This window comes from Cynocephalus volans, chromosome 9 (genome assembly GCF_027409185.1).
Source record: "Cynocephalus volans isolate mCynVol1 chromosome 9, mCynVol1.pri, whole genome shotgun sequence".
Lineage (NCBI taxonomy): Eukaryota > Metazoa > Chordata > Mammalia > Dermoptera > Cynocephalidae > Cynocephalus > Cynocephalus volans.
The window spans coordinates 123,215,292-123,241,855 of NC_084468.1; the positions used below are offsets into that span (position 1 = coordinate 123,215,292).

At 39.3% G+C, this 26,564-nt stretch overlaps 1 protein-coding gene across 2 annotated transcripts in view; it reads right to left on the reverse strand.

Annotated features, from left to right (window-relative positions):
• SETD7 (SET domain containing 7, histone lysine methyltransferase) overlaps positions 1–26,564 on the reverse strand; it is a 44,595-nt gene that overhangs the window by 11,131 nt on the left and 6,900 nt on the right. For both annotated transcript variants that reach the window (XM_063108810.1, XM_063108811.1), the window contains exons 3-7: positions 24,690–24,819; positions 13,055–13,256; positions 9,115–9,304; positions 3,302–3,383; positions 838–955 (exon numbers count right to left, since the gene is read on the reverse strand). In XM_063108810.1, the coding sequence (XP_062964880.1) occupies positions 838–955; positions 3,302–3,383; positions 9,115–9,304; positions 13,055–13,256; positions 24,690–24,819 (722 nt within the window). The remainder of the gene's footprint in view (positions 1–837; positions 956–3,301; positions 3,384–9,114; positions 9,305–13,054; positions 13,257–24,689; positions 24,820–26,564) is intronic.

A 26,564-nucleotide genomic window follows, 5' to 3' on the forward strand; every position in this document is an offset into this window, starting at 1 on the left:
CGCCATCTTATACCTGTGCAACTGCTTTCAATGTGTAATAACTTGACTGTTTCATGGCATTTCCCACTTATTGTTCCACAGGAATAAATGAAAATGTGAAGATGAATGTGGGATATGAACCATAAGCGTGAGTCCCACACACTTAATAAAAAGGGAGATAAGGATGGAGATCACTGGCTGTGCTAAAAGCATCAAACGTTTGCCCCATGAAGTAGGGGCCTGGCCAGTTAGCTCAGTTGGTTTGGGCGCAGTGTTATAACACCAAGGGATCAAGAGTTCAGATCCACCAGCTGCCAAGAGAAAATAAACAAAAAAAGAAATGAAGGGACAGAAATTTTAAAAAAACAACATATATGAAGTCTCTGAAATATATCAAAGATTGTGTCATACAGGTAAGAGGTGATTCTACTCCTTAACTTTCTGTTTTTAATTTTGGGGGCAATAGAACCCTACCTGAAGAGATGTAGGCTATTGTCTGGCTTTTGCAGAAATAGAAGTAGGGGGCCTTCATATAAATCACCCTGCCCAAGGTCATAAGTAATTATTGACAGAGTCCAATTTGGTCTCAATCTTTCAGGCATTGGGTACAGTCCAATACATAGCAATTACTGTCTCATTGATGGCGTCATCCCATTTTCTATAAAATAGCTGCGGAATTTTAAAAGATCATATTAAGGCTCAAAATAAAAAGGAGAAAAATATCCAATCAATTTTACAGAAAAGTCAACATGTTTGTTCCTTTATATTTCTAGTGAATACTAAAGTAAGTAAAGGGACTTTGTTTGAAACAAAGCCCTTTAACCCATCAGGTGGATTTTCCACTTCTACCCCGCTCACCTCTTGGTGTGTAATTCGGACTCCATTATAAAAAGACATTACAGTATTAGGTCCCACTGCTACCTTTGAAAACAGTCCTTCTCCAGCACTGGAAATGAGAGATTCAGCAACATAAACCCTACACAGAAAAAAGAGTTGAATAATAACTTTTTAAGTTTAATATATCATTCCTTATATCAATCACCAAAAAATCATTATGGCTACTGAATCCAAAATGTTACTTCATGAAAATCCAAAAAAGAAAGGAGGGATGAAGAGAAAGTTAAACCACAATATTTCAGCATTGGAAAATAAATAAATGGCAGCTTTATCTCTTTTAAGAGTGGTGTTCAAAATTTGCTCTCTAATAAGGTGGTTATTATTATTATATATTCATAAAGCTACTCGGTGCTTGACATAAGGCTTTTAGGATAGAATTTTATGTTTTTAGTTAATGACAATTTTTACTGTCTTACTGTACAAGTAAAACATTTTCCAAAGTTAATTAAAGCTATACCCAAGTTTGTCAATGTCAGACAGGAGAGAAAGACTGTTTTAGCTAAGCCCCAAGATGCAACTTTTACATAAAAGAGTGGCAGTTAATGAGATATAACCAATAAACACTTCCTAACAAAAGGGTTTATAGCAGGGGTTAGCTAACTATGGCCCCAAGGTCAAATCTGGCTGCTGCTCATTTTTGTAAGTAAAGGTTTTTGGAAAACAGCCATACCTATTTGTCTAGTATTGTCTATGATTGCTTTAGCATTATAGAGGCAGAGTTCTGTAATTGCAACATGGATTGTATAGGCTGCAAAGTCGAAAATATTTACTACACAGCCCTCTACAAAAAAAGTTTGCCAACCACTGGTTTGTAAAAGAGAAAACAGCACTCACTATTATGGAACTGGATTTAATGAGAGAGAATATGTTCCATCAACAACTATTTCAGTTCATTGGACCCTGATGAAATGACCCTGTAGGAACTGGTCATCTGTAACTTTTGTTATATGGATCTTATGCTTATTTCATGTATTGAAAGACTGAATTATTGCTTCCAACTCTTTATTCCTTCCCTGTGATAGAATTACACTTCCTACCACTTTGCCACGTGGCCCTGTGGGGCCTCCCTCAGAGAGGGTAGAGTATATATGCCTGTCCCCCTGGCTTAGCAGTTGGCCATATGATCTGCTTTGCCCAAAGTGACTGCTTGCTAGGTCTCATGTGTGAAGAGGTATGGCCAGTTTCTGCAGCCTCCTCCAGAGTTTTCATCATTTTCACAGAAGAATATGCCCGAGGGGGCTGTTGTTCCTTTAGCCCCAGTCTTGGAATAAAGACATGTGAAACAGACCTGAACCCCACTTGAAACCTGGAGTCCAGCCTCGTCCAGGTGGGCCTAGTTGAGCCCACTCAAAAGTGGCTGAATCTCAGCCAACCTACAGAACCATGAGTGTAATATAAAACGTTTGCTTCTGTAAACCACTGAGGGCGTTGTTATGCAGCATCATCGCAATCACGATGATGGAGAGGACTGATACATACAGTTACAGTACCGTTGTGTTTGGGGACTAACAAAGAGATGAACCTTTCCCTTTCTACCTGGGCCAGAGCCTTATGTCAAAAAAGAGGCCATTCATTAAGGCCAACCGACCAGCCCCATCAGTTAAAATGGGGAAGAGGCCCATTTCCCAGATGGGAACAGAAACTGAATGGAGGCAAGCCATGCTTACAAAGACCAAGGCAAAGAGAAAACCCACTTTGGATGGTACCCTTACTCATAGACAGACCAGCTGCTAGGAAATGAGAGGCATCCCAGGCAGGATACCAGAGAAAGCCGTACCAAGAACCGAGGGCTAGGGTTTAGCCATCACAGATGAATATGAGATGCAACAGGACTTGACATGCTGGGAGTGAGCTTATAAAATCAGAAACGTGTCATTTAGAAGCTGGAATGTTTTTGTGCTTCTATACTTTCTTTCCCTCCTGCCCTCCCTTAGTGAATAGAGAAATTGTCTTGTGTTCCAGACCCCCTTAGCTGGGCTAAGAAGAAAAGCAGATGTTCTGTGTGTGTGTAGGCCCCGCTTTAAAGTGTGTGAAATGCTCCCCTACCTCTAGGTATTTGTAGCCACAGCACAAACTGTGGCACCAGAGAACTAAGAAAGGGGACACTTGGGCAGGGCATAGCTGGCTGCCTGGCCCAACTGCTCTGTCCACCCAGAGATTTCACTCTAGGACTGACACATGGGCTGTTCTATGCTTTATGGGTGGAGAAGCTCTGTCACAGGGACAGATGAGAATAAAAATATTCTTCAGAATATATAAATATTTATTTGGAAGATGTGCCACGGAAAAGGACACTTTAATGAGGAGCTTGGTCTAAGCAGGAACCTAGCCTGAGCAGAGAGCCATAGAGGCACATTAGTTCCCACCCCTAGGGTTATTTAACCTCACATAAATAATGCAAGTAAAACCAGAAAAAAAAAATTACCTCTCCAATTCATATGGATCTGGAAGAAGAGCATTAGTAGAAATGCAAGATGACGTTGACTTATCAAAGTGGTATACTGAACCTAAAAGGCAAATGAAAGTATCAGTACAGGTACAGAGCTAAGGAAGAGCATTTAAAACATTTCTCTCTATCCATGGGACAAGGAAGAGTTAAATAACTAAAAATGTTATTCAAGTTACACCAACTAGAATGGAATCCTGCAATTTAAATCAACAGTTTTTAGATTTACTCCTCAATTTTATTTTCAGGTCTTAATGAATAGCCATCAGACATCCCTCTTTTTTTTTTTTATTGAATCATAATTGATTATACATATTTTGGGGATTCAGTGTTGACATCTGTTGATCAAATCAATATTACTAGTATGTATATTGTTACGAATTGTACTTATTCTCTATGCCCCTTGTCTAATCTCTCCCCATCCCCCTCTCCCTTCCCCTCCCACCACTGATAACCCTAGATTTCTTCTCTCCTTCTTAAAGAGTAATGGTTATTCTGTTGATTTGTTTCCTAGATGATCTGTCCAATGCTGAGAGGTGTGTTCAGTTCCCCCAATATTATTGTAGAGCAGATGCTTCTTCTGTCACTCTGGAATGGGCTTTGTGGAGAGAGACATCCTCTTCTTTGGTCTCTGCTGGTGACTCTCCTTACGTCAATGCATTCCATTGGCTGGTGGACCATCTGTGTGGTGATTCTGATGTCTAGCCACTTTTGCAGCAGCTGTGGTTACTGTGGTGGCTGTGGTGCGCCACCCATATGGAGGTGATGTTTTTGGCATGCTCCTTGGTGCTGGCAGTGTGCCTGGTTGTGGGAGGGGGGGGTCTGGTCCCCGGCTCCATACCTTGAGCCCCCAGGCAGGGCCCCGAGGTGCTGGTGGTATGCCTGGGCTGAAACTAATGTTTTGTCCTTTGCTTACTTCTAAAATGAGGGAACTTCCTGTGGAAACCAGTACTTGAGCTGTGTGGTTGAGCTAAATTGCTGCTTTGCTGCTGTTTCCCTAGGGAAGACTTTTTGTGCAACTCAGGGTTTAATGGTTGACTTTATAGGTACTTCCAGCTCTCCAGAGACCAGGTGCACCTGGGTTGTGTAGAAACTATGATCTGTGCCTGAGTCTTTTCATCAAACTGCACTCCATGCAATTCTGCATTCCCAATCAGTCTCCTCTAAGTGGTCCTGTGCTGATTGGGGGCTGGATTGGCTGTCCTTGCTGTGTCCCAGTGTTCTCCCGGTGGGCCCATCTCCCCCACCTCCCGTGCTCCAAACAGTTCTCATGGGACGGGCCCTGTGCCAGTCCCTTGCAATGACTCACCAGCCTCTGAATGGCTCCCCTTTTTCAGCTGTTCTGGCTCCTTTCTCCTATGTGGGTCCACAGGAACCTTATTAGTGGTTGTCCTGTCCTGGGGGCCACCAAGCCCTCTTCTCCCCTGCCGCCTCCAAGCAACTCCATCTGAAGGGCATAGCCTTGGCTTCTGCTGGCTCCTGCTCCATGTGCTCAGCAGCTCCAGCCTTAAAGTGGCTGTGGCATGAAATGCTGATAGCAGTTTTTTCTTTCTCTCATTGTGGCTTCTCCCCCTTCATGAACTCTGTAGGTCTCTCCTCCTCTTCCCCTGGGCTCCAGTGGCCCCAACTTGGCTGTTGTTATATTTTTATAGTTGTAAATTGGTTGATTTGTGTGAGAGAGTGACACTGGGGACCATCTATTCTGCCATCTTGACTGAAACTCTATCAGACATATCTCTTAAAAATCCCTATTTTCTCTTAAATTTTCTTTATTTAAATGATTTAAAAGATGCTTGTGTACTTAAAATTTTTAATCAAGAAAATTCTTTGTCATAAAATTTTGAGAACTCTCTGGTCAGATCAAATTGGATAATGGTTTAAAATTTTCTTCATACCAGATACAGTCTGTAGAATGCAACAACAACCCTGGCAGTTGTCCCCTTCATGGAGAATAACATTCAGCCTTATCAGAATTAACAGCGCTGCTTTTGATAAAGCATTGACAAAGTCGTCTTATTTCTATTAAGGTGGTTCTGAAGTCAATTAGTAATTTATTCCAGCAACTAAGGCATGTAACTTTCCTAGAATTATCGAGAGCTCTCTGCAAAGGATTAGCCTAAAAGAATCCTCGCAGAGCACAGTGAAGACGTATGATGCTTTGAGGGCTAATAAGTAAAGAAACACGTCTTGGGACTGGAAGGCTTACTCCTGCAAAGTAAATTATTTGGGGGACTAAGGCATCACTAATAATCCCATTAGGTAATTCCTCAGTGGTTATCAGTAGTTACCAGGTCCTCTTTCTGTTTTCTTTTTTTTTTGTACGACCAAAACCCAAATGAATACCTCAAACTAAAAGATAAAAAAATCCAAATCAGTCAGTACCTAACCTGGAAACAGATCATTTGAGTATTTCAAAGACAGAGAATTTAATTCAGAGAATTGATTATACAGGAGATGGAGGAGCTGAGAAACCAAACAGGGAGCTGTGAAGAGCCCAGAAATTGGCCAGAGGAGGAAGTTGCCACCCTAAGCTGGAGAGACAAAGGGGAAGGTGGGGTTCCCAGAGTGCTAGAGCTGGGGTAGCTGGAGATTTGGTGAGCCTTCCTGTGGGAAACGGAATCAGGAGGTAACAGGGCCACTGCTGGAGACGCTGCTTGACACAGACAGAACTTAAACATGTTCCTTCCCCCGTCTTTGTCCTCTGCCAGTGGCCTCTCTTTGGCCAAACCCAGACAAAGTCATATGCACAGGAGCCTGGGAAATGCAGTCTGCAAGGAGCAGAAACCCCCTGCAATAAAAGCAGGGCACAGAAAGGACGAGAAATGGATCTGAAAGCAAACCAGTGCTGGACCACCACATAATCCGTGAAAGGAACTTAGTCCAAAAAAGAAAAACACTTAAAAAAAAACCCCAAACATATGTGGAATGTACTCGCATGTTCTGTTGTGTGGAAATTCTCCTATGAACTTCCATCTCCTTCTTTAGACTAAAACTCATCACAAATGTACTGAGTGCCCACTACATGCAAAGCACTATTTTAGGGACCACGCAGATATAAATAGGAATAACATCTGTTCCTGATTTCAAGGAGTGTCTACCTCCTTTTCCAATGCATGCTGTCCCTTCTTCTACTCCCTTAGACATGCTCCGGGCAATCAGAACACATCCTTTACTCCTCCTCCCTTCCTCTATACTGCAATTCATTCATTTGCTCAACAAACAATTATAAGAGGTGAGCCAAGCCTTAAAGACAGAGTAGGAATTAGTCAGGGAAAGGAGTTTCTGTGTGGAGGGGTGAAGAGGTGAGAAGAAATTCTGGCCGGAGTCACAGATGAGAAAATCACCATGTACTAGGTGGAGAACTAGAAGCAGTCTGTGGTTACAAAAGCACAATGACAAAGGGCTGGTGGGAGAAGAAGCCAGCAAGGTGGCAGGCTGGGGAGTGCTTTACGCACTACGTTTCCCCCCGCCCCCAACCATTGGACCTGACAGTCACATGACCCTGTAGCCCCCAATTACTGGCTAGTCAGTGGTTCAATAACTATAACTGAAGGAAGGAGTGCAGGACAGACACAGAAGTGGCAGGACACTAGAGAACAGATCTGTGTGTAGGTTCCCTGGAGTTACCCACAGCAGCCATGGTTTCTGACCCTTCTGAGGTCCAAACTTTCAACATTTCCTTAAGTACCTGAGGCCTGCCAGAATCTTGCCAATAAAGCCTCTCCTTTCTTTTTTGCTTTAAGTTATTTTAAAGAGGGTGTTTGTTATTTGCAACCAGAAGTTATAAGAAAAATAATCATTCCCTTGAGAATTATCACTCAAAATCTGTTTCTTATTTATACCAAGAAGAATGTAATAACAACAATAAATTTCATTATGATGTTTTATGGTAGCTGCTAATATCCATATCTGATAATGAAGAAACAGGTCCTGAAGGGATAAATAACTTGCCCAAGATGATAATATAGTAAATGTTAGAGCTGAGATTCAAATTAGGTGACTCTTCAGTTTGGGCACTTATCACTAAAAATGTTGTCGCTTCTGAAGTTTTAAAATTTACATCACCAATCGGGATTCTCCCCTTCCCTGAGTCTCCTCATTTCTGAACATTATAACACTGTCTCTTCTCAGAACATAGGTCAAGAGCACAGATAGTAGAATTTGTAGTTCAAAGATTACTCCTTCCTTTTGGTTTTAATAACCTTTTCATTTTAGGATAATTTTACACATATAGAAAAGTTGCAAAGACAGTATGGAGAATTCTCACTGTTTCTTCTTCTTCTTCTTCTTTTTTTTTTTTTAAAAAGATGACTGGTAAGGGGATCTTCACCCTTGACTTGGTGTTGTCAGCACCACGCTCACCCAAGTGAGCTAACCAGCCATTCCTATATGGGATCCAAACCCGTGGCCATGGTGTTATCAGCACCACACTCTCCCGAGTGAGCCACGGGCTATTCCCTCACTGTTTCTTCTAAAGTTAATTTTTTACATCTTATGGTACATTTGTCAAAATTAAGAAACCAACATAGACACATTACTATGAACTAACCTCCAGACTTTATTCAGATTTCACCAGTTTTTCCACTTATGTCCTTTTTCTATTCCAGGATCCAATCCAGAATCCCACATTGCATTTGAACTGCCTCAATTTTTAACTCAAAAAAACCAAAAACTGGGACATTTAAAGCAACCCAAATTGGACCTAAATGTAAATGCTAGGTTTCCCATTTTTGGAAAATCTTCCTTTGAGATTCTCCTTCAGATCCCAGAGAGCTAAATATTATTTAGGCCTATGAATGCCTACAATTACTACCTTTTCTGCTTTTTTCTCCTTATAACCTAACCTGGATTGCAAATACGTGCATATATTGCTTTCAAGGAGTCAGACCAATCCAAGCAGCTTTCCTATGCTGTGCCACTCAAAATACAAAATCTTGATTTTTCTTTGTATATTTTCCTGGTTTTATATAATAAGTAATTTTACACTCAGAAAAAAAAAATGTTTTACTGTGGCATGTTGCATTTTTAAAAGAAAATAAGATTTTTTTTTCTAATATGGATTCCACTGGGTTCCCTCATATATTAAGTGTGGGCTCTGAAGGAGCAGAGGATGCCAATGTGTATTTATCTTTTCTAGTCAGAGCTCATCAACTTTACAGTTTGTACCAATTTGGGGATCTACCTGATTTGGTTCTTTAATGTCATTAAATCATAGTTCAGTTTTTTGGAGACATAACTATTTGGAATTGACTGAATTACCGCTGTCATTTCTTTACTCCTTCCCTGCATCAGAACTATACATCTATGCCCTTTGTCATGTGCCTTTTCAGTATCTCCCACTAACGTGCATCATGTAATTTCCCTGTCCCGTTGATGTTTGGTTTGGCCACGTGACTTGCTTTGACCAATGAAAAGTGGGTGAAAGTGACATTGTGTCAGTTCCAAGGTGTCTGCTTATGCTCTGTCACTCCTATGATCCACTGTGAGAAAATCTTGCCAATAGTCGCCAATGTCCCTTCAGACTGGGCCCCAGAATTAAGACATACAGAGCAGATTCAAAGCTGACCCGAAGCCATCAGTCCAGCCTGGCCCAGCCAAGTCAGCCTAGACCAGCTGGACTACAGACCTGTGCTTGCTGTTGTAAACCACTAGGGTGCTGAGGTGTCTGTTATAGAGCAAAACCTAATACACCATTAAAGTGAACTACGTGGAGAAGAAAAGAAACTTCTCAAATGAGCCCTAACAACATGTACTGGAATTAGAGCAATGCATCAGAAGAAGATTCAACATACTTCCAGCCATCAGTTCAAAGTGAGGCCTCCCATCTTCAGTGGACATAAGCGTGGCTAGTTTTCCTTCTATCATCTCTCCATCAATGAATTTTCCATAAAGTGCAGTCCTCTTGTCGGGGTACACATAGGCTATCTTCTCTCCAGTCATCTCCCCATCTTCATTTACTTCTCCTACAAGGCTGCCTCCATCCTGATGGGAGAAACCAAAAACCAGAAAATATTATATATAGTATTTATCTGTAGGACACTAGTTCAAGAAATTTCTCTCCTGCACTCCCATTGTTAATAGCACCAATACAGATAATAAGAGTTTAAGAACCCAGAGCTTTTCACTTGAGTGAGAAAAACAAGATGCGTATCTCCTCATCCAGCTCCATACAAATGTCCTGCTAGAGAGTTACTCATGGGGTATGTCCGCCTGACTTAGACATGGGAGACTGAATTACACTTTGTAATCCTGGCCAAAATATTGATACTCTATCTTGGTTTGTTATCTGAGAAGCAAATATGTTATTTTTTATAACATTAGTTACACACATTTAAGGGAAATGTAACTGTTACTTTTGGCCAATATCAAATGTCATAAGGATCTGTAGTGAGACAGTCTCACCCACTATTCATATGATCTCACTTCTCAATGGTAAATTTTGGATTTCTAGTCTATTAAGAAAATCTTCAGTTCAAATGTACCTAAGAATTAATCTAGTGCACACAAGTAAAGATAGAATTATTTGCGTTTTCTAAGAGATAAACAAAAAGACTTCTGGATGCTGCCTTTCTGAGAATCACTTTTTCGAGTTAGAAGGAAAAGTGAAAAAAGATCAACTAAATCCTCCTCCATTCTGTATCTCCTCTTTCTTCCCACTCTTTATTTACTGCTCCCTCTTGCCTCCTTCCAGGAGAGAAGCCAACTGTGCTTCATGTTTAACTCTTTCGTTTACTTCATTCCTAGAGTCATTTGGTACTTTAGGGCAGAGGTTATCATATAATTCTGTACCCTGGTAAGTGCTAGAGATATAGCAGATGACCCATAAAAACCTTGTGAATTGAACCAGGATACCAAAAAGTAATGAAAAATTTAATCCAGGGTGCCAGAGATGTTTCCTTTTTTTTCCATCCAATAGGTCCTTATGGTATAACTTTAAAAACGTAAGACTTCTGTGGGTTTGATATAACAACAATAACGCCATGACATCTTCTAAAAGCTTGGTTAATTTCTCCAACTCAAGGATCTAGGAACAGCTACTCAAAGTCAGTCATAAAGGATGACTTTTGAGTGATCCCAAATGCTGCTTATTGAGAGACAGCAGGAATAAGTAACATCAGGTACCTGATTTCTCCAGCTTGCTGTAGTCTAATTGCTCTTTGGAGGAAAAGGTCATAAATTTAAAAACGAATCACAGAACTTCCATAGAGAGTAAAATACTTGGAAGCATTTTTCATGGATAGAAAGTGCACTTAGGGATGTATTATTACTCTTTCTCCTCCTGGAATTAATTCTTAATAACCCAGCATAAACGGGGATGATACTTTCTGCAAGATCTGCCTTCAGGCTTTCAGTGCCGATTACTGAGCTGAAGCGTATTAGCGCATTTGTGCTTCTTATACACTGTAACTAATATAAGCCGTCAGCAATACTATTTATTTAAAACAGAAGTCTGTCTTTTTAGGGTCTCACACCTTTTTCCTTAAAGGCTTTAAACTTCTGGTTTTGGAGGAAGTGAATTTATCTGCCTAGAATGATAACGCAGAAACTCTTCTTTTATTTCCAGAATTAGTTATAAATTTTTAATTAAAAACTTTATATCATGGTTCCAAGGTAAATTTTTGAAATCAACTGTCCTTAGAGTGAGCTTATGAATACTGTAGGGAGAATCTTCATTTTTTTTCCTCCCCTTGTTCCTGCTTTGGCCCCCATGTCACAAAAGTTTCCTTGTCTGCTGTATTAGTGAGCGTTGGGGAAAAAGCTGCTGCTTTCTCTCCCCCACGCACTGGTTCCTCCCCATGGTGGAGGAATCATTCATTTGCTTGGTGAGAAGGTAGGGTCTGATACCCACTGACACTCGTTTCTCTAGCGGGTGGGGGTGAACAGGATGAAAGCTGCTGCTCCCATGTGTCCAGCCTCATTTCTGCGCACCCTCCTCTGGGTCCTGGGAACCGGCAGTGCATTCGGGCTGCACCTATCTCCTCTCCATTCCTGCTCTCTACATGGGAAGCTCCCCCAGGCAGGCCCATTCCCCCAAGGGTGCTGGGGACGAGCTGCTCTGTCTGAAGCTGGTCCCTCTGTCCAGTTCAGAGGGGAAGAAGTAGAAAAGCCCATTTTAGCTTTGGATCCACACCACATCTCCAATCTAACATTGCCATAATAAAACCCACATCTTGATCCCTGACACCTATGTCTATTTCTTAAATTGATTCGGAATTGAGAGCAGAGGGTGTGATAAGCTCCCTCAACTGACAACAGATACCATACATAAAGCAAGTGTTATCAATCAAGTGAATTTCGAAAACTTGTAACTCCCCAGTGCTTCTTTCCTAAGGCCGAGTCTTCTCTTGGTGTTTGATAAGATAATAATTAAGGCTAATGGCTAAAATGTAGCTGCATTTTTAGGTTTCAAAGAGAGAGAGGCAAATCCATTCTCCATTCTTAGTGCATTTTTGTTCTGATCTAGGGACTTTAACTGGTCATAGTCACACAAGTAAATTGATAGGTAAAGGGAGAATCTGGTAATCCACAATTTGCCTCCTTCCTGTAGTCATCCCCATGTAGGGAGTTCCATTTTCAGGTTGTGAGTTTAACTTTCAAGAGCCACTGTCATATCAGCAGCTCACCAGCAATGGGCAGCAAAGTGCTCACCCTGGCTACTCATGAAGCAAAGTTTCAGTGTTCCCAAACTGGTGAGTACCTCCATCACTTCCATTCCTTCTGCTTGCCTTCTCCTGAGCAGTAAGTGCTGCAACTTTTGATCTATTACAGATGCTACCAAGAGTTAAGTGCTTTAGAAATTCTTAGAAAATGTTTTCCAATGTTCTTTTCTTATGCTCTGTTCTTAGAGTATAACTCATTTTTTAAGAACAATAATGTGTAAGTAGATTTAGCTGGGGCTACTTTTCTTATTATTCATATAATAAGAAATTTGTTTTTATTAATACTTTTTAATAACAAGATAAGTTTCAGAGTAAGAAAATGTATTTTGACTTAAGTTCTGGGTAAAATAAAATATTAAATAAAATATTTTCTAAAGTCTATTTTCTGAATCATTTTCTGGAAATTCACTAACAACAGATGGGATATTTGAAATGCAAACAAAAATTACAGCATTAATTCCCAACCATGGGTTTTGCCATGTCTTTTTGCTCTAATAAACTCCTGAAATGTCATAAATGCTATCAAATATTCAAAGCCAAGTTAATTTTAATCACCTTAACTTAAGCAATATAAACCATAAAGCACCTTAAAAAATAGTTAGGGGAATTGTAAAATCAAGCAACAATAGTGGAGTAACTTTATAAAGATTAGAAATTGCTTAATTAGTTCTTACATATGAGAAACAGAGAATAAAATTAATAGCAACAATAAAATATTCCACAACCTCTTTCTATATGCCAAAAGAACTAGGAGCAATATATTTTTGCCTTCCTTAGTGGTACAATAAAGCCAATTTGTCCCAATTTGTTTTAATTATGATTAATCATTCTTCCCCAAACAATGCTGAAAAGTAATTAACAGTAGATCCAAAGACCAACAATCAAAGTCAAGAGTGAAAAATGGTGAGAGGGTATGTCTCATCGACTCTTGGCTTCAGCTGTTGTGTCTCTCTGGTTTCACAGCTTCACAAGTTCTAACATAGAGAAGACATTTTACTCTTTACTGTCAAGAGTCAAAGTATTGTCTTAAAACATGTTACTTTCCAGCAAAATGAACAGTCGTAAGGCTTACTGGGTAATATATCCAGCACACTCCATGACGAATGTTATCTTTATACTGTCCCTTGAAGATCAGTCTTCCATCTGTGTCATATTCCTGGGCTGGACCATTCAGCTCTCCATCTACATACGTGCCCTGGAGAACTCCCCCATCCTCATAAGTGTAAACCCCCTGGCCTTGCAGGGCATCGTCCACGTAATACCCCTCCAGGGTGCTGTGAGAGACGGGAGAACAAAAATGAAGAATCAGACGATGACTCAACTCTCTTAAAAGAAAAAGTCACATCCAAGGAACTGCATGCCCAGCTCTGTCTCAACCTTGACATTCAATGCAACCTACTGGATTCTCATAGATTGCTAGGAAAAACACTTCAGAGATATGGGTAAAATGAGGAAGAGACAGAGAGATCTGATCCTTAATCTCCTGATTCCTACTCATCCTTTTTCTTTGCTGGAGGAAATAGAGAAGAAAAGAGCCACAGGTGGAAAATGGAAACAAGTCTCACCTCAATATGTGTCTAAGGCTAGATGCTGACCAATACTGGGCAATAGAGATCCTGGTGTTACCCTTCCACATATAAACCACTCATGTCTAATTTCCCTCAACAGTGGTCCCAAATTCACTGGTAGTTCTCACCAGATGATGGCATGTATATAGTGATCTCTAATAACACAAATGTGTAAAATGTCTACATATGAGTGTACTTCAAAGAGTTAGTGAATACATGGAATTAAAAGGTAACATGAATCTTTCCATGGACTTTTGAAGACCCCTCGTATTTTGTTCAAGTCAATAATGTATTATTTATGGGTGACTGCCACAAGTGATATCCAGTCTAAAGAATCTCCTTCCATCTTTTTGGAAGATCTATGGGGATTTATTTAAGTACAGGTATGCATATGTGTGTTTATGTGTATACATACACAAATACATGGCCAGTGGGGGCAAATAAGGAAAACAGCAGGCTCAAGCCTGCTTAATGTCATTAGTAGCCTGATAAAGGTCCTAGACTGCAAGAAGGCTCACTATCTCTCTCATCTCTCTATCTCTCTCCTCATGACGGTCTGCAGGTTTGTCCCCTCCAAAGCTCATGTAGAAGCTGGATCCCCAATCTGGCAATGTTGAAAGGTGGGGCCTTTAGAAGGTGATTGGATCATGAAGGTTATGCCCTTATGAATGGACTAATTAATATATTAATGGGTTAATGGATAAGTGATTTATCATGGGAGTGGCACTTGTGGCTTTACAAGGAGAGGAAGAAACATGCTAACCTGCTCTTCCTCAGCCCTCACTATGTGATACCCCACACCACCTCAGGTCTCTGATGTGAGTTCCCACCAAGAAGAAGGGCTTCACCAGATGCACCTCCTGGACCTCAGACTTCTCAGCCTAGTTCACTAATAGAAACAAATTTTACTAAGAAATAGATTTTGTTTCTTATAAATTACCCAGTTTCAGATATTTTGTTATAAGCAACAGAAAATTGACTAATACACCTCATAAAACACATTTGGAAATTCAGAAACAGTTTTCAGTGTTAGCCTCTCAAAGGCCATTATACAATGAAACTAACTTTGCCCCCAAATTCCCTTTACATACTGAAATTTGGAATAAATGGAAGACCAGCTCAACTTATTTAAAAGTTTTTAAATGTAAGAAATTTAGAAACAAAGACAGCTTGATATATGCAGATAGCACTGATTGATAACTCAACTAGTAAATAGTTACAGTGTGGCTTCTAGGTAGCAGGCTTTGTGTGAGGCTCTACAGAGCAAGACGAACAAAACACAATTGAACAGGTGAGACTGGCAAGCACACACTGTGTACGGGGCAGGGGAGCAGGGTGCGGCGAGATTGCAGACGGGGCCATGGGGACTGAGGTGGCTACACCTGACTTTGGTAAAGTCTTGTCTTATTTTAGTGCATGACTGAGAATGATCTATAATTATTAAATAAAAAGCACAGCCTAGATAACGATTGCTTCTGATTACATTGCAATTACACTATTTGTAGTCTCCCAAGGAGATAAATAGTTCTCTTTCAGTTTTGTTTGTACTATCAATGACAAACAGGCTTACTAAATCATGAAGAGAATAAAATGCACTTTAGCATAGCTGTTGCATAAATAATCAAAATTCTAAATCAGTGAGGTCAGAATTAATGAGATTTAACTGTCATTAGACTCCCACAGTTAAAAGAAAAAATGACCTTGGTGAAGGATAACTAATCAACTGACATAATGATGCAATATATAGTTCAAAAAACTATTTAATCATTTATCTTCATTTTTAGGATTGCCAGATAAAATGCAGGATGCCCAGGTAAGTTTGAATTTCAGATAAACAACAAATAATTTTTTAGTATAAGTATGTCCTAAATATTGAATGGGACATAATTATATTAAATACTGTGTTGTTTATCTGAAATTCCAATTTAACTGGGCATCCTGGATTTTAATTTGCTAATCCTGGCAACCCTATTGACTTTGGATACTCAGCAGCATTCAAAATGTTCATGTGTATGTTTGGGTAGAATAATTCCCTGACAGACTAGTCTGCCAATACTTCTCAGGTTTATGATCAAATCTATGAGGCACAGGTCTTGCAAATCAGTTAAAAAATAATATGGACTGGGCCGGCCCAGTGGCTCACTCAGGAGAGTGCAGCGCTGGTAGCACTGAGGCTGCGAATTCGGATCCTATATAGGGATGGCTGGTGCGCTCACTGGCTGAGGGTGGTGCAGACCACACCCTGCTAAGGGTTGCAATCCCCTTACTGGTCAAAATAATAATAATAATAATAATATGGACTTGCACATATTTCCCCCTGACCGTATCCAGTGGCTTGTCCTATCCCCCCTTACCAATGGAGCCCCTTCTCAGATCCCTTTATCACAATACTAAGAACAAACTGCTATTTCCCTCTTAGCCCAACTGACTTACGGTGCACAAATGCAAATTCTTAAGCCATTGGAGAGCAAATCTTACTGTATTATTTTTTCAGTATTTGCTGAGGAAACAGCTTAGCTCTCCAGGCAGTTTTTTATGGTAACTTGGAAGGAATCTGATAACAAAAGGTCATGTTGTACACATGAACTGGGTTCTCCAGGGCAATAAAAATGATGTTTTTGAAATCCTCTGTCACTGAGGAAATAAAATATAAGCTTCTTAAACTGGCCTTCAAGTTACTACCTTTCTAACTTTTTCTTTCAAAGGAGGCTGGCAAACCATGGCCTGCTGCATCTTTTTGTAAATAAAGTTTTATTGGAACACAGCCATGCACATTCCTTTCTCTCTTCTATGGCTGCTTTCATACTACAACAGCAGTGTTGAATAGTTGCAATGGAGACCACATGTGGCTCACAAAGCCTCAATTGTACTATCTCATGCTCTACAGAAAAAGTTTGCTGATTTTGCTCTAGAACCCTCTGCTCATGTTACTTTACTCGCTGGCCTTTATACATCTCAGCTTCCATACTATGTTTTTCCTTCCTTCTTCCCTTAAAACATACGTGAGCAAACTTTAAATCCTTGAGGACACATTCAGGAAAAAAAGTTGTGGATCACAGCTTTTTTCTTTTTTATTCAAAACAAAAATAACCTTAGGATAATAATGAATATTCTCAAATCTCTGGCATTTTTCTATTCAAAAAAGAAAGAAAATATGAAAAAAATGACATTACTTTGTAGTCACTAAAATGTTAACGTCTGGTCATATATTTGAAAAGTGGGTACATAGAAAGTAGCTTTTTAATCTTTCTTGCAGAAATTGGATTGAGGATTGTGTTTTGGAGCAAGTCTGTTCATCACAGTCCCTATGGATCCTGCTCATGTTCCACATGGAGCCCTCCTTTCCCGATATGTCTGTCCTGCCCTCAGCAGCCCCACAGTCCACGTTAGTTACTGCAGCCTAGTCATTACTATTACAGAACGTTCTGTGTCTTTACTGATGTGAAATTCATGTGTCCTATTTCTCTAACTAGATTGAAGCCCTTTACAGGAACAAACTAGGAGATATGCATCCATGTGTCCCTCTCCTAACGTACAAACATAGCATCTCTTCAATTGGTATTTCCTAAGTGAAAGAATGGAAATGGGAACTTGGATAATTGTACTTTGAGAAGACACAGAGGGAACGTAACAACGTTATTGAAGTGCAGGGAGTATTCTTTAAATGAATTGGATGTGCATCCAGTCTGCAAGTTGAGAAAGTTTCTGAAACGTTCTGTACTTCATTTCTTCATCTGTAAACTGGAGCTACTAATAGGGTTGTTATAAGGATTAAATGTGTTAATATCTCTCAAGTGCTTAGAATATGGTCTGGCACATAGTGATTGCTTAAATAAATAATTTAATAATTAAATAATAATTTAATAATTTAAATAAATAACTTAATAATTATTTTTAAGCCTGCACATTCCTAATATGATGGCCAGCTTTCTACTGAGAAACTGGGTTTATTTATTTTATTTTTATTTTTTTGTCTTTTTCCTGACCGGCACTCAGCCAGTGAGTGCACCGGCCATTCCTACATAGGATCCGAACCCGGGGCGGGAGCGTCACCGCGCTCCCAGCGCCGCATTCTCCCGAGTGCGCCACGGGCTTGGCCGGAAACTGGGTTTAAAACACCATCATCAGGACCAGCCTGTGGCTCACCTGGAAGAGTGTGGTGCTGATAACACCAAGGCCATGGGTTCGGATCCCTATATAGGGATGGCTGGTTAGCTCACTCGGGAGAGCACGCTGCTGCCAACACCAAGTCAAGGGTTAAGATCCCCTTACTGGTCATCTTTTTTAAAAAACACACACCATCATCAAGGGACCAATTATGAGACAAATGGAATAGACAGTTAAAGAAATTTACAAAACTGCTTTAAATCTACTTTATATAAAAACAAGCAAAAAAGATTCCTCTCGGCAATAATTTATGAGTGATCCATTTGAATGGGTGAAAGATGGAATAAATGCTTTTTTTAAGTTAAAACAAACAAATAAAAATCAAGTCAAGCACTACAGAGATGTAGAAAGTAGAAATTCCTAGACTCTTACTCAATTTGGCATATAGTATTGAAGGCTTTTTTCATTTATGTGTCATGCAGTTTCCCACCTTCTGTTTCTGTTGTTTTAACCAAAAATGAGATCATATTATACACAATGTTCTGAAATTGTATTTTCTTAAAATTCCTTTCAACATCTTGGCAGATTCTTTAATATGTTAAGAAATTACAAAAATGGCCTTTCAATTTTTCAATTTTTCTGGCACCAGCGTCTGAATCAAACAACTGGAAAATGTGAGAAAATTAAAACATCAATTTTAATTAAATTTCTTTCTCTGCACATGACACAGACCATTTTTACCTGTTTTATCAAAGCTCTTGTACTTAGAGTTAAATTTCCAGTAATAAATTAAATTAGGAAATTTAACTTACAAAGAAATGAAGAATGTGTTCCCTTCCTTTTGTCAGCTACAGCAATATAAGAACCAAGAGGGATATTTAAAAAGGGATCAAAATTCTACTTTAAATTTTCATCTCTAACCAAATTATAAACTGTGACTCTTGGTATTAAAATATTGTTTTAGGAATTATTTTATTTGACATTATATATTATCTCTGAAAATACTACAAACTAAGTAGAGAAGAATAAGACCCAACCCACCCATTAGAGCTATTTCCAACCAGAAACTTCAATCTCTTCCTAGGTGTGATAAACAAGTTAAACGGAGCACTATAATGCTTCCACATAACATATTGTGCTATCTTTAAAGTTTTTCTTTTGCCTTTTAATAGAAGATCTATAGGTCTACAGAATCTGATTATTATATAGGCTCAAAATAACAGTAAAATATTAGAAGAGCAATTAATTTAGTTTTGTTCTCTAAAACAAACCCTAAGAAAACCATCTGCTATGGGCTGAATGTTTGTGTCCTCTCAAAATTCATGTGTTGAAATCCTAACCCTCAATGTGATGGTATTAAAACATGGGGCCTTTGGGAGCTGATTACATCATAAAGGCAGAGCCCTCTTGAAAGGGACTAGTGCCCTTATAAATTTCATCAGAGAGCTTGCTTTCTCTCTCTCCTCTATATCATGTGAAGATACAACGAGAAGCCATCTGCAAACCAGGAAACAGGCCCTCATCAGACATCAAATGTGCCAGTGCCAGGATCTTGGACTTCCCAACCTCCTGAACTGTGAGAAAAAAATGTTTGTTCCTTAGGCCTTCCAGTCCACGAAATTTTTATAGCAGCCCAAACTGATTAAGACACTCTCCCAGCCATTGTTGTCAACTAATCATAGAAACAAAAATAATGATAAAAGATAATAATAACAGTAATAATCCATCCTTTCTCCTGAGCACCTACCAAGCACCCTCACTCTACATGGTCCTTACAGTTTTTCTCATTCCATCACAATAACCCTGAAAAGTAGGTATAATTATCTCAGTTTTACAAATGAGAAAACAGAAGTTTGGGGAGGCCAATTAGCTAGAACCAGACTCCTCTGAATTGATTCCTCAGGAAAACCTTCCATCAATCTGCCAAGCTCCTACCAAGCTGTTAAAGCTCCTACAAGAAAGTAACTGAATTCACCCAAGGACTCCTTTGAACTTTTCACAATTATAGCTAATGAGTGACCTCAAGTAAAATTAAAGCACAGAAGAAAGGCAGTCAGGACCACAGCTATTTCCTTGCTTCTAGAAGAGGGTAGTAGATGTAGTGAAAAGAGTGTTGGCTTTAGAACTGAATTCACCTTGACTTGAATCTCCATTCCAACCCTTACTAATTAGGTGACCTTGGGCAAATTAGTCACTCTGTGCCTTAGTTTCTTCATAAGTAAATGGCATTACAAAACCTACTTTACAGATTGTTATGAAGGCAATGTGTCCAGTATTGAACAAATGGTAGATATTCAAAGTTATTCATTTCTTTTCCACTCCCTTTCTTCTTGCATGTCACACCTTTTTTTTTTTTTTTTGCCTCAATCAGAACAGTTCATTAGAATACAGATGAATATATTTGCTGAGCCTGGTTCCAGCAAAAGCTGGACAGCTGTCAGGAACATATAAGGTACTCTTGCCTTGTGCGGGAGGTTGGAATACAAGACTTCAGAAGTTCATTCCAACTCCAATTTCTCTGAAACGTGGCCAAGCACTTTCTAAAAACCAAACACAAGAAATCCTGCATTGATCTGCCACCTGGAAAATGTCAGCATTTCTCAGTGGCTCATCAGATATGTGGTCTCACTTAGGTTATTGGCCAGTGATAAACCACAAGGAGCCCTCTTAGCTGGACACATTAATGTAGCAAATCAACATAAGAAAATTGCTTGGGCACAGGAGAAATGAAGTCATGGAGCAGTAAATACTTTGAAATCTAATTGGCATGTCAAGTAGAAGCATCATCTCTACCTCATAATCAGGCTAAAAACTGTATGACTCCCTAATAGTCTATAGCCCCCAAAAAGCCAGTTTGCATTGAAATACCTGTTACCATCTTTCCTGTTACCATTCTAAGTCCTGCCTTCAAGTACATAAATCTTAGTTGAAATGAGAACAATTAAGGGAAAACACATTAAAATAAACATCCAGAATTAGGGATTAGTATAAAAATTATACTAATAATGAAACAGATGTGCATATCAAAGTATTTTGAACACTAAACATTTTCATAATATGTTACAGTACTCCGGCTAATTCACTGGGCTGGACAGACTCCAGATCTACATCAAAAAAGCCTCAAGATTTCTTTTGCCTCACTGCATAAATTCTTTTCTCTCAGGATCAGAGTCGATGTTAAGAAGTTTCAATTACATAATCTTATGACAATTTTCTTCTTTCTTTTTAAAAGGGGGAAAAATGGAAAACAATAACTGCTTGAAAAAACAATTTAAAAAATAAAGTTAATTTTCCCACTCATTCCTCATTTGTGAGTTAAGCCATCTGGTAAAAGATGAGTGGTTTGAGTTTAGGTTTCTGACTTAATAAGCAGGCTGTAGTAAGTTCGCTTTTCTGTTCTACATTTTGTCACATAATGAAGAAAAGACTAAGTCTTGATTTTGATCTCAAAACTAGCCAACATTCTGAACCAGTAGTGAACAAGTAAACAATGTACATTTTGACTATTTAAGCTGAGTTAGAAATAGATAGCTACTTCTGTATTTTACCTTGAATATATTTAATTAAGATGCTTAAATTCTCTGCCAATGGTGGTTGCTTCTATGACATGGGGAGGGGGCAAAAAAAAAGGAAACATTTTCATTTTCTACATTTCTGTATTTCTGGAGGATTTTTATTCCACCAAGCATTTGTTATATTTACAATTTAAAAATAAAATAACATCTTCTTCTATCTAGAAACTTGGTTAAAAAATTTAATGGCCATTTCTCCTGATAATCTGGATATTTAAAATTCTTACTTAGGCTAATCATGTTCTTTGTCAAGGAAAAAACTGATTCTAGAATTCTCCTGATATTAATTCACATTTGTTTGAATCCTTCTCATAAATCACACACCTGGGTTCAGGATTCATATAAGGTTAAAATGCATCAGCCCACATCTTCTGTTACTACTCCTTGTGATTTTCCTTCTCTCTTTCTAAACATGGGTTTCTACAGTTGTGAACAAACCCTTTTATGGGGCCATAAACCAGCAATACAGGTTTGAACAACTTTCTTCAACAGAAAGTTTATGTTTCCTCACCTGTTATTTCAAAACCTTGATTTCAGCCTTTTTGAGTGAATTTTTCCAGATCAAAGGAAAAATTCCTGACTGTCAGTAAAGGCATAGGGTTCCCACTTAATTTTACCAACACATCAGACCCTAAAAATTGCAGGAAGTAATAGGGAGAAATATTGATAGACAAATGTAAACAAAGGTGCTGCTTCATGTTGAAACAACTGACCCTTTCATATCCAAATCCCATATCCCCCTCAGAAAAACCTAATAGAGTCCACAGTCTTTTTTTCAGTCATTAAGACTTTCTCACTAATTTTTACAGCAAATCCTTTTGGCAGATGTCTCATAACATGATCAGATACTGGGCTTAAGGAAGATGAAAATGACCTTTTAAGATCCTGTCACCATACCACTTCATCATGTGTAATAAAAGCAATGATACCAACATTCTCCCCCCCCCCCAAGTACTGGCCCCGTCTATATGAAGCCTAAGACAACCTCCTGAGGTCCTTGCTAATGCCACCATTCTGTGACTCCACTATTTGATGTCTCTACAGGTGTTTGAGTGGTGGGTATAAAAAAGTGAACTGGTGCTTGAAAAGGAAAAAGTCGATGAGTTTATTTCTAGCCTATAGATAGTTATTGGCTAGTGCTTCAAACTGACCTAGTGCTTCAGCTTTTTCATGTCTTGACGCACAAGCAGATGACTGCATCTGTAGACTACACTGTGGTAAGTGGGTGAAGCTGCTTGGGGCCAGAAGTGCCTAGCTTGACAGAGGAAGGGAGATGCTCAGGAGGACTCAGGCCCCACGTGGCTACCCAAAAGGCTGAGGGGATCAGTATCTTGGGCTAACATGTAGCTCATTCTTGGCACACTGGTTCCAAAGCACACTGATTCAGAGTACTGATAGGTCTAGCCCATCAATACTCTGTGTATCATGTCTGTGAAGCAAGCAGGTAACCAACACTAAATTCAAGCAAATCTGCTGAACTGTTTTCCCAAAGAGTTAATCAATTCCTGGCTATAATCATCAAACTAACAGATTTAAAGCATGAGCATGTGTGTACTTTGGGCAGGAGGGAAGGTGTTCTGAATGAATTCTGCCCTCTCACCCTCTCATTCAGGTCCTACAACCACCTGGCAAGGACTTTTTCTCTTTTTTTAAAGTATCAAATTAAGGGAAAGTGCTATGAAGCATAACAGATGTAATAGACACAGATTGTGCCCTAAAGGAAACCTCTGTCCACGGGGACAGGGGAAAAATAAGACATTTACATAAACATATATTTATTGAATGAATAAAAGAATAATTGCAGCATGAGGTAAAAAGTAACACTTTCTAGAAAAAGAGCTATACATAAACTGCCATGGAAATGGGGCAGGAAAGCTTCCCCCTGGACAGGTTAAAGGATCATGAAAGAAGAAAGCGCTGATACCAACATCTTGAAAGAAGCCTCTACGGGGCTCAGGTTCCACCAGGTATCCACAGCAGGGCAAAAGAAAGGAAGTAAGATATCTGACAACTTAAAATGTACACTTTGTAATCAAAGCTCTGCTAAGAAAAAAAGGTGGGCTGAGAGATTGGGGACAATGGGAAATAGAAGGTTGGAATTAATTAAAATGAAATTTTACAAACATTCTATGGTGGGTTTTTATTGCGTTCCTCATCTGTCCTTATATCAAATAATTGAGAACCTGATGAACTGTTATGATCTTTACAAACAACTCACTTGGCCTACAGAAAAGGGATCTGGGTCACAAGCCAGTCCCTGCTATGACCCTTCAGCTATCAGCTTAGACATTTCCTTTCCCAAAGGAATTCCTAGGTTTAGGAAGCTTTGGCCTATTACCCAGGTTAAAAGTTTAGTAAGTAGTGCTATATCCCACCGAATCCTATAACCTGCTTTAGCTAAGTCCATTTCTGTATTACCCAATCAACTGGTCTGAAAATAGATGGCCCTTTCATGGCTCTGAATTCCTCTAAATGCCTGAGAAGTTCACACGGTCACTCTTTGCCTCTGAAGCTGACATGGTGTAAAAGTCATTGCTGAAAAACTGGGCCAGTGCAGCCCAATCTCTCCTTGAAAGAGAAAAGTCCTACAGCCATTCCCACCTATCACAAGAGTTAGGTAAGGAGCCTCGGCCTCACAGTGTCCGCAGACAGGAGTCAGAGGTAAAAAGCGCCCTGCTGTGAAAAATATTTCAACTGGAGGTAGACTGGAAAATACTAGTCCTGACATCAGCATTGAGGTATCCCATGAAAAGACCAATTATCCCAAAGACAAGCATTAAAAAAACCGTAAGTCTACAGCTCTACCCTCCTGTGTCTACCTGTCGATGTCTTACTACTTAGATTGTTACGATATGACTATGACGAACTTGTACCAAATAATTTCTTCACCAGTCTCATGAGGAGAGGGAACATGCTGAGAAACTGATGAAGCTGAAGAACCAACAAGGTGACCGAATCTTCCTTCAGGATACCAAGAAACGAGATCATGAAGACTGGGAGAGTGGGCTGAATGCAATGAAGTGTGTGCTACACTTGGAAAAAAGTGTGACTCAGTCACTACCAGGACTGCCCAAGGTGGCCACTGACAAAACCAATCCCCTCTTAAGTGATTTCATTAAGATGCATTACTTCAATGATAAGGGAAGTCCATCAGAGAATTGGATGACCATGGGTGAATCAATGTTGCAAGATGGGGGCCCCGAATTTGGCATGGCAGAGTGTCTCTTTGATAAGTACACCGTGGGAGGTGGTGGTGATGAGAGCTAAGCCTTAGGCTAGCTTCCCCATAGCCACTGGGGTGACTTCCTGGGTCACCAAAGCAGTGCATACATGTTGGGGTTACTTTCACATTTTGTATAAGTTGTACAAAAACTTCCACTCAAATTATTCCACTTGTATCTTTCCTTCAGATAAAATAATTTAGTAACCCTCCAAAACAAAACAAAACTGTGAGTGGTACCTGCCATCAAAGAAGAAGAACTTCCCCCGTCCGTTCTTTTCTCCATGAACAAAGTTCCCCTCAAATCTGTCTGTAGAGGAGTAGGTGACTGTGCAGAACCCATGTGGTAATCCGTCGTCATCCAGGTGCCCTGGAGAAAGCGAACCACATGGCAAACCTTAACATCTGCAGTTACATTAGCACTCAGACGCTGCCAGGCAAGTCCCCTTGAGCTGCTGAAGGGTCCCTTCCCTGGCACGAGGAGATAGAGAACGCTCAAAGATTTCTCATCTCCCTGCATCAGCAGAGTCAACTTGATTGTTATGTACACTTTGTGAACTGACAGGTCCACAACAGAGGGACTTAGACACATTTCAGAATATGAACTTTAAATAAGCTTGCATTTTCCCTAGGACTGAGTGTTGTTACCAGCAATATTATCTGCAGTGCCTATTACAATTTACTGAGTACTTCCCCACACAGTACTTCTCATATTTGGAATTAATGCCCCTAGTCTCACATGCTTAACTGAAATGTGGTTGACATCACACTGTTACATATAATACTGTAAGTATTGTCTTTGCTGTAAATTGTCTAATTCTAGAACACCAAGTATGCAGTATGATCTTATACGTCATTCTATAGTATGATGAGGAGGACTGCTAGCAAGTCTGAAAACCCTGCTGTTGTTTGTTACATGCAAACAATGAGGATACAGTCATGTCTTTAAACTGCCCTAATATTTATACACCTCATTGTCCAAATATAAAATCAGTCTTTCTACGCTTAAACTTAAGCTTAACCTTAAACTTACTGCTTTACTTTACAAAATCTTTTAGCTTTAAATGTTTAGTAATAACCTTGTTGTATACCCTCTACCACTGTGTTCAGAGGGTTTGTATTTTAAATGAAGCCAAAGTATCCACATGGCCATGTAAGTAGTGATCTTGAACATCAGCAGCAGTTATTACACTGATCTTTAAACTGCTGGTTCCTATTGGGTCACAGTCTAGCATATTCTAATATTTATGTTTACAGTCAATATTTAGGTTTTTATTACCATCTACATATTTCACAAAATCCAAGAATCACCTTACTAACATCTCCCCAATCACTCTGGTGAGCTGATTTTGCAGAGGTGGGTGAAAATGAAGGCAGTTACTCTACTGGCTTTTCCCTGGTTCACAATCTGGGTCATGGATGAAAAAGATATGAAAACATTGAACACTGTGTGCAGTGTAGGGACATTAAACACTTAAATGTGGCTTCCAGATGGCTCACAGATAGGAAAGAAAACACAAACCATACCACCACAATGAATGCTTTAGTCTCCTAAGATGATTTCTTCTAACATGATAAAAGAGTATTATCCCTTGGAAGAGATGGTAAGTAAGCATTCTTATAAGGAATTGAAAAAACTCTTCATTTGAGTTATTGGTTTCATAAACACAAAATAACAGTAAACAAATACAATGTTTTATTGCTACATCTGACTGCACAGAACAGGTTACCTAGAACATGTTATAATAAAATAACTACTTAAATAAATCACAGTTGATATGGTTCCTTTCCTCTTAGCACAGATATTTTTCTATCAAGGGCCAGGAATTAATGGTCAGCAGGGAACTAGGCCATAATTGCTTTCTTCTCGCTCAAAAACCAATTGTACATGATGTAATCCAACGACACTTAAGTCATGTGAAATAATTTGGACAATTATTTACTAAATATTTACTGATGACATTTCTCTCATTGAAATGAATTAAATATACTTTTTCCTTTTCACAAAAAAACCACTCATTGTACAGCTAAAAGCTTTCTTTTATGAAATGTTGTTGGGATCAAATTAAATGTAGCCATTAACATTTCTATGAATTTAGCGTCTTACCTTTGATT